Genomic DNA, 15,964 nt, shown 5'->3' on the forward strand with positions numbered 1-15,964 from the left:
TTTTACACGTGCTTTTGTTGATACGGCAAAACTACACTGACTGGAATAAAATTTTTCTCCTTCCTTATGAACTATTTATCATATCCATAACTTTTTTTGTGTGTGGAAGTGGAAAATTACATTCCATTGTTTGAATATAGCTTATTGTATTTTAAAAATTCCTTACGATAAATACTGATACAGAATAAACCCTCCAAGGAAGTATATAACTACTTTTGTGAGTTAGAAACTCATTTGTAAAAGTGCATGCTAAAATGGTATCTGGAGAACTGCAAAATATACAACAGCCAGGTCTAGAAATTCTGCTGTTGTCTCTACCTTTTTTATGGAGTGATCAGTGAGTAAGACGGATGAGACTGGAGATTATAACAGGGGTCATTCAAGAGCAAGAGTAGAAGAAATTTGGACCCATTTAAATAGTTGTGAATAAAATCGGGATCATTACATGATAAATGCAATCCTCTATTTAAATATATTTTATAAGCACTTTTCCAAAAAATTAATGGATTTCACTTCTAATGTATTTATGCCTATTTGTCGTTTCCTTAAAAATTATCCTTGGGCAGTTGTTCTTAAAATCAGTTTTTCTGAAGTGGGTTCTTGTTCTGTACTCTACACTTCTCTAAATGTAAGACTGTCCTTCTAGTCCTTTCTCTCCAGTCTCACAGAGGACCCTGACTCATCTTGATGGGGTTTCTCCAAAAGGATTTTAATTTGTCTTTTCCTGCAACAATTGCCATCCTCATCTTCTTAAAATACAGGTTTTTATTCCGTCATTTCTTTGTTCAGGAGCCAAAAATGATTGTCTTTTGTTATTGTCCAAACTCTTCTGCCTAGCTTTTTTAAAAAATTACTTCTTTTTTTTTTAATTGTGGGAAAACATATATGACACATATTTTTATCACCTTAACCCTTTTTAAGTTCTGTGACATTAAATACATTCACATTGTTGACATTCCTCACCACTATTCATCCATAGAACATTTTTCCCTGCAAAACTGAAATAATAATTCTCTAGTCCTCCATCCCTTCCCACTCTCTAGAAACAAGCAACCACCCTTTCTGTGTCTATGAATCTGACTACTATAGGCGCCCCATACGGTGGAATCATATAGGTTTTATCCTTTTGTGATTGGTTTATTTAACTTAGCATGTCTTCAAGATTCACCCATGTTACAGCATGTGTCAGGACTTCCTTCCTTTTTAAGGCTGAATAATATTCCATTGTGTGTATGGACCATATTTTATCTGTTGTTATTTTGCTTATCTATCAGTGGGTACTTGGGTTGCTCCCATCTTTTAAAAAATTATTTATTTTTAATTGGAGGATAACTGCTTTACAATAGTATGTTGATTTCTGCCACACATCAATATGAATAAGCCATAGCACACATATGTCCCCTCCCTCTTGTATCTCCCTCTTATTGCTTCCACCTTTTGCCTTTTGTGAATAATGCTGCTATGAATAGAGGTATACAAATATCTGCTGGAATACTTGCTTACAATTCTCTGGGGTCTATGCCCAGAAGCCGAATTGTTAGATCGCATGGTAAATCTGTGTTTAATTTTTTGAGGAGCTACCGTATTGTTTTTCACAGAGCCTATGCTAACATTCCCACCAGCAATGCACGAGGATTCCATTTTCTCCACATTCCCATCAACACTTGTTATTTTCTGCTTTCTTGGTAGCAGCCATCCTAATGGGTATAAAGTGGGATCTTATTGTGGTTTCTGCCCAACTTTTACAGTCCCTGATAACCAGGCATTCTCTCAGATCCAGCCTTAATTCACAGTTAATTACTCAAGCCTTTCACTGCAGCCAGGTTTTCTTCTCATGGTCCTCTATATGGACTACATGTGTCTGTCATAGTCCTGTTCCCTGCCTGTCTTCAATCTAAAATGCCCCTTTCTTTCCCCCAACCTACCTAAAACCACCATCTCTTTTTTAAAAAACCTTTTTTCTTTTTTTGACCACACGGCACAACATGTGGGATCTTAGTTCCCCGTCCAGAGATTGAACCTGAGTCCCCTGCATTAGAAGACGTGGACTCAACCACTGGACTCCCAGGGAAGTCCCTCCATCTCTTTAATCCAGTTCAGGACCCAGCTCCTTTCCCAAATCCCTCTCTCCCTTCTTCAATCTTGGGTAATAGTTATGTCACCTCAGAGAGGATGTAAATTTTTGTCAAACCAATAAAAGAATGTGATTTGTATCTTCTAATGAGTTAATGCATTCTGGGCGTATTTAGACTCTCAGGTTATATCTGTTAATTGACTGATGTCAGAGGCCGTGGAAGCACGGTCAGAAGCACATGCCAAACTTTCTGATTATTATTATGTTCAATCCCAGAGAAATGAGAAAAGTTTCAAAGAGACATTCTCACCTCAGCAGCCCAAAGAAGAGAAACTTCAAATCAGTAAAGAGAACAAGGTGCAGTAGATGCAGAACTGGAAGGGAAAACATAGGACAGAGTCCAGGGTCTGAAAGGTTTTGAAAGTTGAGAGAGAAGGGGGCGGGGAGGGAGTAAGACACCAGGGGAGAGAGATGTGACCTCAGAAATGGTCGATTACTTTGCAGGCTGAGATTTAGAGAAGACAAAATAGACATTAATGGGAAAATGCCATCAGCACATAGGCTGTGTGTTTTTCAGCTTCTTGACAAATTAAGAGATTTTTTTTTTTTTTTTTTTTACTGTTTTACCTTTCCTTTATCAACCTGTCCGAAGGTTGAATGGCACATGGAGCTATATTGGGGCCTGGGCAAATTAAAAAAAAAAAAAGGATGCCCCTACATTTATCAAAATATCTTTCTGTATTTTGAACCAAGTGGAAAAGCTAATAAAAAATCTACAACTTAAAAACATGACTTCAGGACTTCCCTGGTGGTACAGTGATTAGGAATCCACCTGCTAATGCAGGGGACATGGGTTCGATACCTGGTCCGGGAAGATTCCACATGCCTGTGTAACTACGCCCATGCACCACGATTACTGAGCCCGTACTCTGGACGCAACATGCCGTATCTCCAGAGCGCTACAGCTACCGAAGCTCACGTACGGAGAGACTGTGTTCCACAAGAGAAGCCACTGCAGTGAGAAGCCTGAACACCGGTCATCACTCACTGCAACTAGAGAAAGCCTTCGCAAAGCAACAAAGACCCAGCACAGCCAAAAATACATAAGTAAAATTATTTTTTTTAAAGAATAAAAACATGATTTAAAAAATTCATTTAAAAAAGTGTACCCATGAAGTCCCACACAGCCCAATCTACTGGCAGGTCATTGTCATCTTTACAAACCCACCAGGCAGGGGTGGTATGGGTTAACTGGGAAAAAAAATAAATAGCCTACTTACAAACTAACACAGAGATATAAAACAAACAACAGCCTGGCTTTAAAATTTTGATACTGTATTCAACACGGATTTTTTTTTTTTTTTTTTTTGGCATTAATTTGGGTTTTTGATAATATTGCATTATATAATTACTTAGCTCAATTACTGAATTTTTGGCTTCCCTTTGAACTTTGTGCCTGAGGCAAGTGCTGCATTTGCCTCACCTTAAACCCAGCCTTGCCTTTAAGTAAAGATCTCTAAGAGGTCCTGCTAGTCGCCATCCATCTGTGGCTACTGCATTTTTATTTTATTGGTTAGGCATTTCAAACTATGGCTGGTTTTCAACTGTCAGATCAGGTGCAGTTGTAGATACTTGTCCTGAAATAAGTTCTCTTAACAACTTTCAATTTTCTAAAACAAGAGTCATCCAACAGTCCCTTTTCTGATGTTTAATTGGTAGTTTAAAGGCTCATTTTGTAACTATACATACTCTAAAAAATTGCTAATAAACTTAACTAGATCTGAGCACTTCAATTTAAGGTCTTGATTTAGAAGAAAAAGAAAGGAAAAAAGAAAAGAAAGCCTCTTTAGAAGATTAATGAATCAGGCATTTAGAAGTCTCATTAGTTACCTGGCAGATCAATGGCATAACTGTAGCCAAGTTGGTCTGCGGTTAAAAAGAGTTCCTCATTAGTCACCGGAGGGAAGAAAGGAACCATGTTATACATCCGATTGTGACCAATGGGTGCCAGCTCCCGAGGCCAGGCATCCACAGGGGGATTGAATCTTTTCATCCACTCGTCAAAAATGGCATCAGTGAAGGAATGAAGGACCTGCAAGACAGTTGAACGCAGTGTTAACACCGATGGATGTGTGTTCAGTCACTAAGTCGTGTCCGACTCTTTTGTGACCCCATCGCCTGTAGCCTGCCAGGCTCCTCTGTCCATGGGATTTCCCAGGCAAGAATACTGGAGTGGGTTGCCATTTCCTTCTCCAGGGGATCTTCCTGACCCAGGAATAGAACCAGTGTCTCCTGCCATAGCAGACGTATTTTTCACCACTGAGTCACTGGGGAAGCCCTGCCAATATTGATGGGGCTGTTCTAATCGGGCCAATCTAATTGGAACTTTCTCTAAAATGAAATGAAGTTGGTTTTTCTCGACATCAGGAACTTCTTGGTGACATACCCACTGGCAAGATCCCCTGGAGAAGGGAATGGCAACCCACTCCAGTATTCTTGCCTGGAAAATTCCATGGACAGAGGAGCCTGGCAGACTATAGTCCATGGGGGCAGAGTTGGACATGACTCAGGACTAACACTTTGCTTTTCACTTTCAAGGCTGTATGATATATCACTCCATAAACCCCTTTGTTAAGTGAACAAAGTAAGGTTCATGTTGCAGATGCAGCACTGGTTTAAGAATATTTGAGGCCTTCAACAAATTCATGTTAATTATTACATTCAGAAAAAAAGGCAAGTATGATCAGATATATAGTGCAGCCAATATTCAGATGCTTTGCTTTTAACAAGGAAGAAAGGAGACATTGTGTTTCCCAATAGTATAAAACAAATGGATAATTAAAAGAAAGAAAGAAAACATCCAAAACGGGTCTTCAAATTTCTCCCACCCTTCTAGGTGCTCACTGTATAAGCCTCTCATTTGAATTCTCAGTGTTAGGCCAGCAAAAAAAAGTCTAAAAACGTTGTGCATAGTGCTGTTTTATTTTCTCAAGAAAGCTGTCAAAGTCCTTTTCAAAGACAGCAATTATTACGTGTTTTAAAATATTAACAGCAAAATTTCACATTTATGGTCCTGATTTTGCAATAGGACACAAACATGAGCGTTCAGCCCAGGCCGTTAGAGGTCCTCTTTCACTCCTAGTGGTTCAGGGAGCCCAGGGACTCCGTCTGATTTTCCTTCCCTCTTTGTCTGCAGGGTCTGTCAGTCACTCCAGGGCTTGTCACATGGGGGAAAGGAGATACTTACTTCAGTAAACACAGGTTAAATGAATTCATTTATCCGTCCACCAGTATGGCACTGGTGAAGTTATACTACCACCTATTTGTTTATCAATTTTCCATAATGAGACTCTTAACCCCTAAAAGTCAGAGATAAGGTCTTTTCACCTTTGGAATTTTAGGCTTAGTCTATAACTTGGACAGAGTCGATGTTTAATAAGTTTCTGTTGGCTGATGGCAGTGCCATGCAAAGTACTTTTATATTTTGTACAACTCATCCAAGGGCTTCCCTAGTGACTCAGGTGGCAACAAATCCATCTGCAACGCAGGAGACCCGGGTTCAATCCCTGGGTCGGGAAGATCCCCTGGAGCAGGGCTTGGCAACCCACTCCAGTATTCTTGCCATAAAGAAGTCTGATCATTGAAGAACTGATGCTTTCTAACGGTGCTGCTGGAGAAGTCTTTTTAGAGTCTCTTGGACAACAAGAGATCAAACCAATCAATCTTAAGGAAACCAACTCTGAATATTCACTGAAACGACTGATGCTGAAGCTGAAGCTCCAATCCTTCGGCCACCTGGTGTGAAGAGCCGACTCATTGGAAAAGACCCTGAAGCTGGAAAAGATTGAGGGCAGGAGGAGAAGAGGGTGACAGAGGGTGAGATGGTTGGATGGCACCATCGACTCAATGCACACGAGTTTAAGCAAACTCCAGGAGAGAGTGAAGGAGAGGGAAGCCTGGCGTGCTAGAGTCCATGGGCTCGCACAGAGTCAGGCACAACTGAGCCATTAACAATTTCACTTTCTGGTTTGTACTACTGCTGCTTATTTAGTAGATAATAGTTTCAGATTTTACCCGAGGTTCCTTGTAGCTTTCTATCTGAATTGTCTCACGTGTCTACATTCACGATAGTGAAAAGAATCAAGTGATTTACTGAAAGGATTTTTTTCCCGAATGGATTTTTAAAGTTCATGGCAAGTATGAAATGAAAATATCTCCTGCCATATTAATAAACAAGACATGTCACAACCATCAGCGATTTCTGGCCTCCGAATGGGCATGAGGGCTCCTGAAACTGCTGCCACACACCACCCCCATGGTGATTGCTGAGGAGCTGGGAGAATCCAGGAAGCAATATGAACAAGGAAACAAGATTGGCCCCAGATAGTTGAGGCGCATATGAAAGGAATGAATTCAGTGAGCCCAGAGGCTTACACCTTCCCATGCACAGAATGCTAAATTCCTTAACTTGATACCTAATCTTTGATGTTAAGACTGCCTGTTCCCTTTGTTGCAAACTTGTATGTAGCAGGACTTCTCCTCCGGCCTTCTTGGAGCAGTTTTCTCAGAGCCACTGAGATGCTGTCTCCTGGACTCGGAGTCCTAAACATTCCCGCCAAATAAAATAACTCTACTTTTAGGTTGTGACTGTATTTTTTGGTCAATACAAGATACATGTTAAAAACCAAAACATCAAATTGTAAGACCTGGGCTTTCACAGAGAGAAAATATTTTCTGAGTTCTGAAATCTTGTCTTTGAGTCACAGAATTTAAGCCCCGAGGGAATAAAAGGCATCAAGCTTATTGAATGAGCAACAGCTTTGAAGGAACACATGATAATTCGAGAGATCATGTCTCTCACAAGTAGAGTTCAGAAGTTCCTCTTTGAGAAGGGGCATTAACTCTGGAAAAGGAGCTGAGCGTTAGCTGTTGGTGTAGGTCTCTGAAAACAATATCACGTGCAGTAAAATCCTGGGAGCTCCAGATAAGGTTAGAAGTTTCCCAGAGAGAGCTCCATGCTCCAGGTCTGGCCTCAGGAGCCTGCCTCAAGTGTGGAGCCTGAGCAATAGATGCGCAGTGTCTAAGAGTAGCAAGCACTATTGATTGCTTACCAAATAGCCTTTCTCCTCTTCTTTCTCGGTAACTTCTTTGGTGTTTGTGGTGAAGCAATGTGCCAAGTTATCCATGAGATTTAGCTGGAAATCACTGGCTAGGACTTCTAGGTAATCTTGTTAAAAATGGTTGTCTCAGCTTAAAAGGGGCCCCTTTTCCCTCTCCATCCCTCCTCGCTTCCTGGAACATGGGTGTGATGGCTGAAGCTGCAGCAGCTATCTTAGCAGCCCGCAAGCAAAGCTAAGAAGCCACTCACCAAGGATGGTTAAGCAGAAAGACAGAGGGAGTTGATGATGACTATGGAGATACTATACCAAGGCTGAGCCACCTGCCACCGGAGTTCTTTTACACAAAGAGAAAAATAAACCTCTTTATTTGTTGCTTAGACTTCTGTAATTTTGGTTTTCTATTTTAAGCAGTTGAACCAAGTGCTAACTGATACACAGAAAAAGGCGTGTATCAGAATGTACTTTCTAAGAAAGGCCGCACAATATCTCTTAAACTTTTAGAAACCATCTGAGTTGAAGTCAGAGATCAAACTGTGATTTAAAAAAAAAAAAGAGAGAGATAAGAGAATCTCAGGGCAGAGAAAGATGTAGAGTCAATGCTGTAAGAGGCAAATAACTGGGTGAAAACACCAGAATTCACCAGGTGTGGAAGGGTAAACAATTAGGGAGGGGATGAGACTCTAAATAAATTCATAATTTGGAGGGCAAGAACAGGGGAAGAGTAATAAGGAGAAGATTATAGGTCTCAGATGAGCCGTTAAACATTATCCAATAAAAGCTCTAATAGGAATTACATACAGATGAACCAATTTATAGAATGTAGTTTAAAAAAAAAAGGCCAGCATATGCCAAGGAGATGCAAAATAGGCGAGAGACAAAATTCTGTGAGCAACAATGTATCCAGAGGCTAGAAAGAGAAGCAGGGCAACAGGGAGACTAGGTATTTTTGATAAAGTTGTGAACATTGTTCCTAAATGAAATAACCTGAATTGCTTTTGATAAACCAGTGGTATTTTTGCTGAAAAGTGTTATTCACTCAGTCATCTCCGACTCTTGTGACCCAAAGAGCTACAGACCGCCAGGGTCCTCTGTCTGTGGGATTTCCCAGCCATTCCCTTTTCTAGGGGATCTTTCCAACCCAGGGATCGAACCCAGGTCTTCTACACTGCAGGTGGATTCTTTACCATCTGAGCCAACAGGGAAGCCCCATCTTTGTTGAACACAGGTTGAAAATAAGCTACTATCTCTGTAAACATAATTCGAGGGCATAAATAAAAGCAAAAGCAAAGTAAAAGTAAACTGCTGTTGCCTTCTATCTGCTATAGAGATTTATACTTATATTTTAGCATTAATAATTGAGTGCCTCAGAAATGAGGTTACAAATTTTGGTACACAAACTTAGGCTATCTTATTCCAACAAAGTAAACATAGGTATAGGAAGGAAAAAATAATGCTAAATTTCAACTTGCAAAGCAGTATTGAATAAAATGTGATTACATGGGCTTTCAAGGTAAAAATTTTTTAATGCAACCTTGCAGAAGAAAGCAATTGATCAACAAATACTGTGCTTAGAGGCATAAAGAAACTTAATAAAGTACAGGGAAAACATGCATATCTTTCTCAAGATCACTGGAGGATAAAGTTACTAACAACCTTCTCTTGTCATTGTTGTCATTTAGTCGCTAAGTTGTGTCCAACTCTTTTGTGACTCCATAGATTGTACCCTATCAGCCTCCTCTGTCTACTGGAGAGGGTTGCCATTTCTCCAGGAGATCTTGCCAATTCAGGGATCAAACTTGTGTTTCCTGTATTGGCAGGCAGATTATTTACCACTGAGCCACCTAGGAAGCCAACCTTCACTTAGGGGACTGAAAATTCAGATTGCTGCCACGTGGAATCTCTGACACAAGAAGAGTATTTGTGCCTACAGCAAGATTGCTATGGAATACTTATTTATTCTTGCCTTCTTCTATCAAGGATTTGAAGCATGGTATAGCCAAGATGTTGGTTTTATATACCTAAAGAAGCCATACGTAAGAGGCTTGAAATAGTTACATAACACTCAATTTCTACTTAGCTGACTACTAAGCTCTCCCACCGGAGAAGGCAATGGCACCCCACTCCAGTACTCTTGCCTGGAAAATCCCATGGGCGGAGGAGCCTGGTAGGCTGCAGTCCATGGGGTCACTAAGAGTCGGACACGACTGAGTAACTTCCCTTTCACTTTTCACTTTCATGCATTGGAGAAGGAAATGGCAACCCACTCCAGTGTTCTTGCCTGGAGAATCCCAGGGATGGGGGAGCCTGGTGGGCTGCCGTCTATGGGGTCGCACAGAGTCGGACACGACTGAAATGACTTAGTTTAGCTTAAGCTCTCCCACAGGGAGGTGAGTACTCCATAGGCAGCACATTTAGTGAGAGACAAGAAACCACCAGAGAAAATGGGCATTTGAATAACAATAGAGTCTCCTGGGCAGTGCTAAGCCCAGATGGTGTTTCTCATTTTACTATAATTTTCTTTCCCTCTCCTTTTCTACCCGCTCTCTCATTGCATCCTGAGCAGACAGAATGGAAGGTATTTTTTCAGGCAGTTTGGAAGAGTTACCTAAAGAAAGCACCCTTTCTGCATAGCTTTGTATGATAGCACTGTATACAAAATACACATATGTATACATATAATTATATCATATACATTGTATACAAGATATAATAATATGCATATAAAAGAAATAGCAAGAGCATTAGGAATTCAGCTGCGATATCCCTGAGAAAGAAAGCTTGTAGTTTAAGCATTAAATTTTGAACAGATGCGAACAGAGGACTACAGGAGAGTTCTGCTGTTAATATATGTCAGCTTTAAAAGATGTGACCAGTTCGGCATACATCATAGGCAAACAATACGGATTGAAAAGAGACCAGGGTGATGTTAGAAGAGATTCTAAATAGGAACTGAGATACTCCCAGGCATTCGAGGCTAAGGAGCCTCCAAAACTCTAAGAGAGGAACTCCAATCAATGCTAGAACCATCTTAGATATGTACATATATTATGGTTTGCCATTATATTACTTAATTCGTCAATGTGCTGAGTTGCTCAGTCATGTCCAACTCTTTGCAACCCCATGGACTATAGCCCACCAGCCTCCTCCATCCATGGGATTCTCCAGGCAAGAATATTGGAGTGGGTTGCCATTTCCTTCTTCATAATTCATCAATAATGAAGTGTATACAGTTCATCTCTTAGGTTTAATTCTTCTGCATAGACTATGTGTTTATCCTTATAAAATTTAGACTTGAAAAGAACCCTTTCAGCTCCGTTTAACCATTTAGGATGTGCAAGTTAAAGATCAAAACATCCTTACAAACTATTATTTACAAAATAAGCTACAAGGATATACTGTAAAACACAGGGACTATAGCTAATGTTTTTAAATAACTCTAAGTGTAGTATAATCCTTAAAAATTGTGAATCAGGGCTTCCCTGATGGTACAGTGGTTACATCTTTGAGCTTCCAATGCAGGGGGCACAGGTTTGATCCCTGGTCAGGGAACTAAGATCCTACAAGCCACATGGTGCAGCCCCCCAAAAATAAATAAATAATAATTAAAATAAAGTAAAATGATATTAAAAAGAAACCCACTTCTGTATAATTTTTAAAATTTTAATTAGGAATCACTAAATTGTATACTTGTAACATACAATATTGTACATCAAGTATACTTCAATAAAGAAAATAAATAAGAGTATATCATGATAGAATGTGTGATATACACTTCAGTCAAGAGTATTTCTTGTACTTAATTAAATATCATTATAGCTTTTCAATTGTTAAGAAAAATAAACTCACCCCCTGCCCAGAACTGAGCCTATGGAAACCCTGACATCCTGGAAGATCCTGCCCCAAGGAGGTGGCCAGCCAGCCTTGCTGGTACCTCAGCTCTTGCAAAACTCACCAAGATGGTAGGAATTAGCAGCTGTCTATTTCAGGTATTTAAAAACACATAGACTCAATAAAATAAATGTGACATTTTAAAAACATGAATCCTTATTCATGATAAAATCTATGCCCTATCTTTCCAAAAGTCAAGCAAAATCATTTAGACCCACCTCTTCACCAATTAGTGTTAATTCCCTGGTGGCTCAGAGGGTAAAGCATCTGCCTGCAACGCAGGTAGACCTGCATTCCATCCCTGGGTCGGGAAGGTCCTCTGAAGAAGGCAATGGTGCCCCACTCCAGTACCTTTGCCCAGAAAATCCCATGGGCGGAGGAGCCCGGTAGGCTACAGTCCATGGGGTCGCAAAGAGTCGGACAGAACTGGGCGACTTCACTTTCACTTTCTTTCCCATCAACATGATCTAACAGGACAAAATGTCCTCAGTGGTCATGAAAGCAATTGTGAAGGGATCAGAGGAAGAACTGTCTAAACAGACAAAAGGCAAAATTGCAGCTGGAATACTCAACGTGGGGAAATTTTTGAGTAGAAAACTTTTCTTATCATCTCTGCTCAGCCACTTATATAGGGTCTTGTACTCCCCTTAGCCTCTCTGAGCTTTATTGTCCCCATATTTACCACACACAGTTTTGTAAAGTTAAAAAATTATGTTTACATGGCTTCTAGTGACACAGTAATAAGTGCTCAATAATCTGATATTCTCCTCACAAGAGTTTACTGCACATCAACCGAGTACTAACCACTAACTAACCTACATACCTAACCACTGATGCAGAGGTTGGATGTGGTATTAGTTATAATGTGAGCTTCCCTTAAGCTAGTGAACCCTAGAAAACACAGTAAAATTTTAAGATTCTTTTTATGTGGACCATTTTTTAAATCTTCATTGAGTTTGTTACAATATTCTGTTTTATGTTCTGGATTTTTGGGCCTGAGGCATGTGAGATCTTAGCTCCCCAACAGGGATGGAACCCATACCCCCTGCATTGGAAGGCTAAGTCTTAACCACTGGACTGCCAGGGAAGTCCCCTAAGAACACATTTTTATATGAACAGAGTATTAGGTTTCCAAGAAAAATAAAATAATTACAGAGGATGTTTTATTTGTTGCTAACTTTGGGGGCTTCCCTCATAGATCAGTTGGTAAAGAATCCGCCTGCAATGCAGGAGACCCCAGTTCGATTCCTGGGTCAGAAAGAGCCCCTGGAGAAGGGATGGGCTACCCACTCCAGTATTCTTGGGCTTCCCTTGTGGCTCAGCTGGTAAATAAACCACCTGCAATGTGGGAAATCTGGGTGTGATCCCTGGGTTGGGAAGATCCCTTGGAGAGGGGAAAGGCTACCCACTCCAGTATTCTGGCCTGGAGAATTCCATGGACTGTATAGTCCGTGGGTTCGCAAAGAGTTAGACACGGCTGAGCCACTTTCACTTCACTACATAGAGAACAAAGCATTTCACTATTTCTCTTGAAAGTGAAAGTGAAAGTCGCTCAGTTGTGTCCAACTCTTTGCAACCCCATGGACTGCAGCCTGCCAGGCTCCTCTGTCCATGGAATTCTCCAGGCCAGAATACTGGAGTGGGTAGCTGTTCCCTTCTCCGGGCGATCTTCCCAACTCAGGGATAGAACCCAGGTCTCCTGTACCACAGGTGGATTCTTTACCACCTGAGCCAGCAGGGAAGTCCTAATTCTCTTAAGAACTTTTCATTTTTTTTCTCTTCCCAGAACTCATTATCCTATGTGAACAGACAGACCACAGAAAAGAAAATGCAAAAGGTTCCTTAAATATGTGAAAAGATGCTGAACTTCATTTAGAAGAAAAGAAATGAAAATGAAACCCACTGAAATATTTTCACCTATCAATTGGCAAAATTGGAAAAGGTGATAATATACCAGGCTAATGAGAGAGAGTGGAGGAGCTGTCCCTCTGCTACGTAGCTGGGTAGAGGAAAAAAATCATTCAACCTTCCAGAGGGCAATTTGGCAATATCTACCAAATTTCAAATGCATTTATTTCACTTTTCAGCCAGTAATTCTTTCGCTTATCCTATATGTTCATTTATTGCTGAATTGTTCATAAACCAAAAGATGAGAAACCACCTAAACATCCATCAGTAGGAGACCAATTTGGCAGTGAGTTCATGCTAGAGATGGAGAAGGAAATGGCAGCCCACTCCAGTATTCTTGCCTGGAGAATATCATGGACGGAGGAGCCTAGTAGGCTACAGTCCACTGGGTCGCAAAGAGTCGGACACGACTAAGCGACTTCACTTTCACTTTCACTTCATGCTAGAGAATACCATACGTGTGTGCTCAGTCATGCCCAAGTTATTTGTGAACCTATGGACTGTAGTTTGCCAGGCTCCACTGTCCATGGAATTTTCTTGGCAAGAACACTAGAATGGGTTGCCTTTTCCTCCTCCAGGGGATCTTCCCGACCTAAGAATGGAACCCGTGTCTCCTGCATTACAGGCAAATTCTTTATCACTGAGCCACTTGGAAAGCCCACAGAACAGCATGCAGCCTTTTAAAAGAAAAGTGTTTAAAATAAGTAAAACAAATAAAGAGTAAAAGTCACAGAAGTGTCTATAGTATACTTTCATTTGGATAATGAAATATATAAAGAAATATATAATGTGCTTGTATATTTATAAATTATATCTGGAAGAATAAAGAAAAATGAGAATGGATAGCTGGGAGCTGATATTGATAAAGGGATTTCATTTTATGCCTTTTTCATTTGAACCTGTTATGTGCATTATATGTTATAAAGTTTTTAAATTAAAAAATTTAGGAAACTACATAACATTCAGAAAATATGTGCATTATATTGGCTACGGTCAAACATATAAGAATATGAAAGGAAATAAGCAAGAATATTAAAATGGAATTATAGGCACTTTAAAATATTTTTGCCAATATATCTGCAATTATAAATAATTAAAAATCATTAAATGGTTAAAAAATTTTAAATTGACATAAAACAACATTATTTTCAATACTCAAGGTATTTGTCTAATTACAACTTTTCCTTTTAAAAAAGATAAATAAAGTAGATCCATTTTTAAGTGCTCTTGAGGGGAGAAAAGCAAGGCCCTATATACTTTTTAAAAAAAATTTCAACTAACTCATAATAATTCAGAAATATTTATACTTGCTATTGTGACCTATTAATTTTATTGAAGTTTAGGAAAATAGAGTCAGACAAGATCTTACAGGCTTAACTTGGTGTAGTCCATTAGATCTTCATTTTTAGAAGCTCATTTTTGGGAATTCCCTGGTGGTCCAGTGGGTAGGACTCTGAAATTCCACTGCAGGGGGCACTAGTTGGATCTCTGGCTGGGGAACTAAGATCCTGCAAGATGCATGGCACAGCCGAAATACAACAAAAAAAAACTCATTTTCTCTTTTCTTGCTTTATATTCTTAAATTTCTCTCTTATCCAAATGATTGTCATTATTAAGAAATATAAATAAATAGTAAGGATTTACTGTATAGCGTAGGGAACTATTTTCAACATCTTGTAACAATCTAATAACCGATAATAGAAAGAATCTTAAAAAGAATATATATATATACATATACACACATTTGTATTAGTTTCAGGTGTAAAGTGATTCAGTTACATATATAATATACACAAAGTGAAAATGAAAGTCTCTCAGTCGTGTCTGATTCTTTGCGACCCCGTGGACTATACAGTCCATGGAATTTTCCAGGCAAGAATACTGAAATGGGCAGCCTTTCCCTTCTCCAGGGGATCTTCCCAGCCCAGAGATTGAACCCAGGTCTCCGCATTGCAGGCGGATTATTTACCAGCTGAGCCACAAGGAAGCCCATAATATATACAATAATATATGTAAATAAATCAACTATAGCTCAATAAAAAAAGAAATAAATATAAATGATAATAAGGCTGCTGGTATGTCTTATTCCATTTAGAATTTTAATGTAAAAGGTGAAGAACAGACACATGAGCTACTCAGTGATTATTAACTGTGCAACCTATTAATCTCCCCACCAAGAATTAAAACTTGCCGAATGTACCTTTACTAAGAGGTACATTAGTAATCCAAATACATCGTTAAGAATATTTTCTTTAGGAATTGGGCACAAAGTCATTAATCCTCTAACATAGTTTCTTTCATGGCAGTTAACTATTTAACTTTGCAGTCTATTGGTTTCCCTCCTTTTTTTCTTTTCTAGGTTACACCCAAATTTGATATTGAAAACAGAACTATTTAGCATTCCTGTGACCTAATCTTACTTTCCATGATAAATGTGTGCATTTCCTTCAATTACCTTAAAATTAGAATTTCAGAGATTGGTTCAGAGTATTTCCTGCATTTTAACATGACACCTTCTTATACTCATTTCGATCGAATACAAATGTGTGTTTCTCTTGCTTGAAGAGATTTCACAAAAAACAAATTTAATAAATGTCATATGCAATATGTTTGCATAAATTTGAAATTTCAGAAGCCATAACTCTGTAATCTTAAGTGCTTTCACCTGGGTCTCAATATTGTTGAAGCTGAATTGGCTTCAACATGAAACTCTTTGTCAATAGCCTAAAGTAATAGTGAGTTCTGGAACTGGTGCCAAAACATTACTCCTTCTGTGCCTTCAAAGAAAGGCTGTGGCTTTTTGTCTATTTATATGCACATAACTTATACCAAGGAAAACAAATTTTTAAATATTAAAGGTATTAAAAGTAATGAAGACAAGGATGATAAAACATCTTGTGTCTTTCAACTAATGTAAGTCACGGAATCCCACGTCCACAAAATCATAATGTGGGCTTCCAGCTAGAGCAGGAAG

General features: G+C 39.3%; 1 protein-coding gene across 1 annotated transcript in view; it reads right to left on the bottom strand.

The window, feature by feature from the left end:
• DCT (dopachrome tautomerase) overlaps positions 1-15,964 on the bottom strand; it is a 42,938-nt gene that overhangs the window by 3,220 nt on the left and 23,754 nt on the right. Inside the window, exon 7 of the mRNA XM_019971628.2 lies at positions 3,965-4,166. Coding sequence (XP_019827187.2) covers positions 3,965-4,166 — 202 coding nt within the window. The remainder of the gene's footprint in view (positions 1-3,964; positions 4,167-15,964) is intronic.

The sequence above is a fragment of the Bos indicus genome, chromosome 12 (assembly GCF_029378745.1).
Source record: "Bos indicus isolate NIAB-ARS_2022 breed Sahiwal x Tharparkar chromosome 12, NIAB-ARS_B.indTharparkar_mat_pri_1.0, whole genome shotgun sequence".
Taxonomy (NCBI): domain Eukaryota; kingdom Metazoa; phylum Chordata; class Mammalia; order Artiodactyla; family Bovidae; genus Bos; species Bos indicus.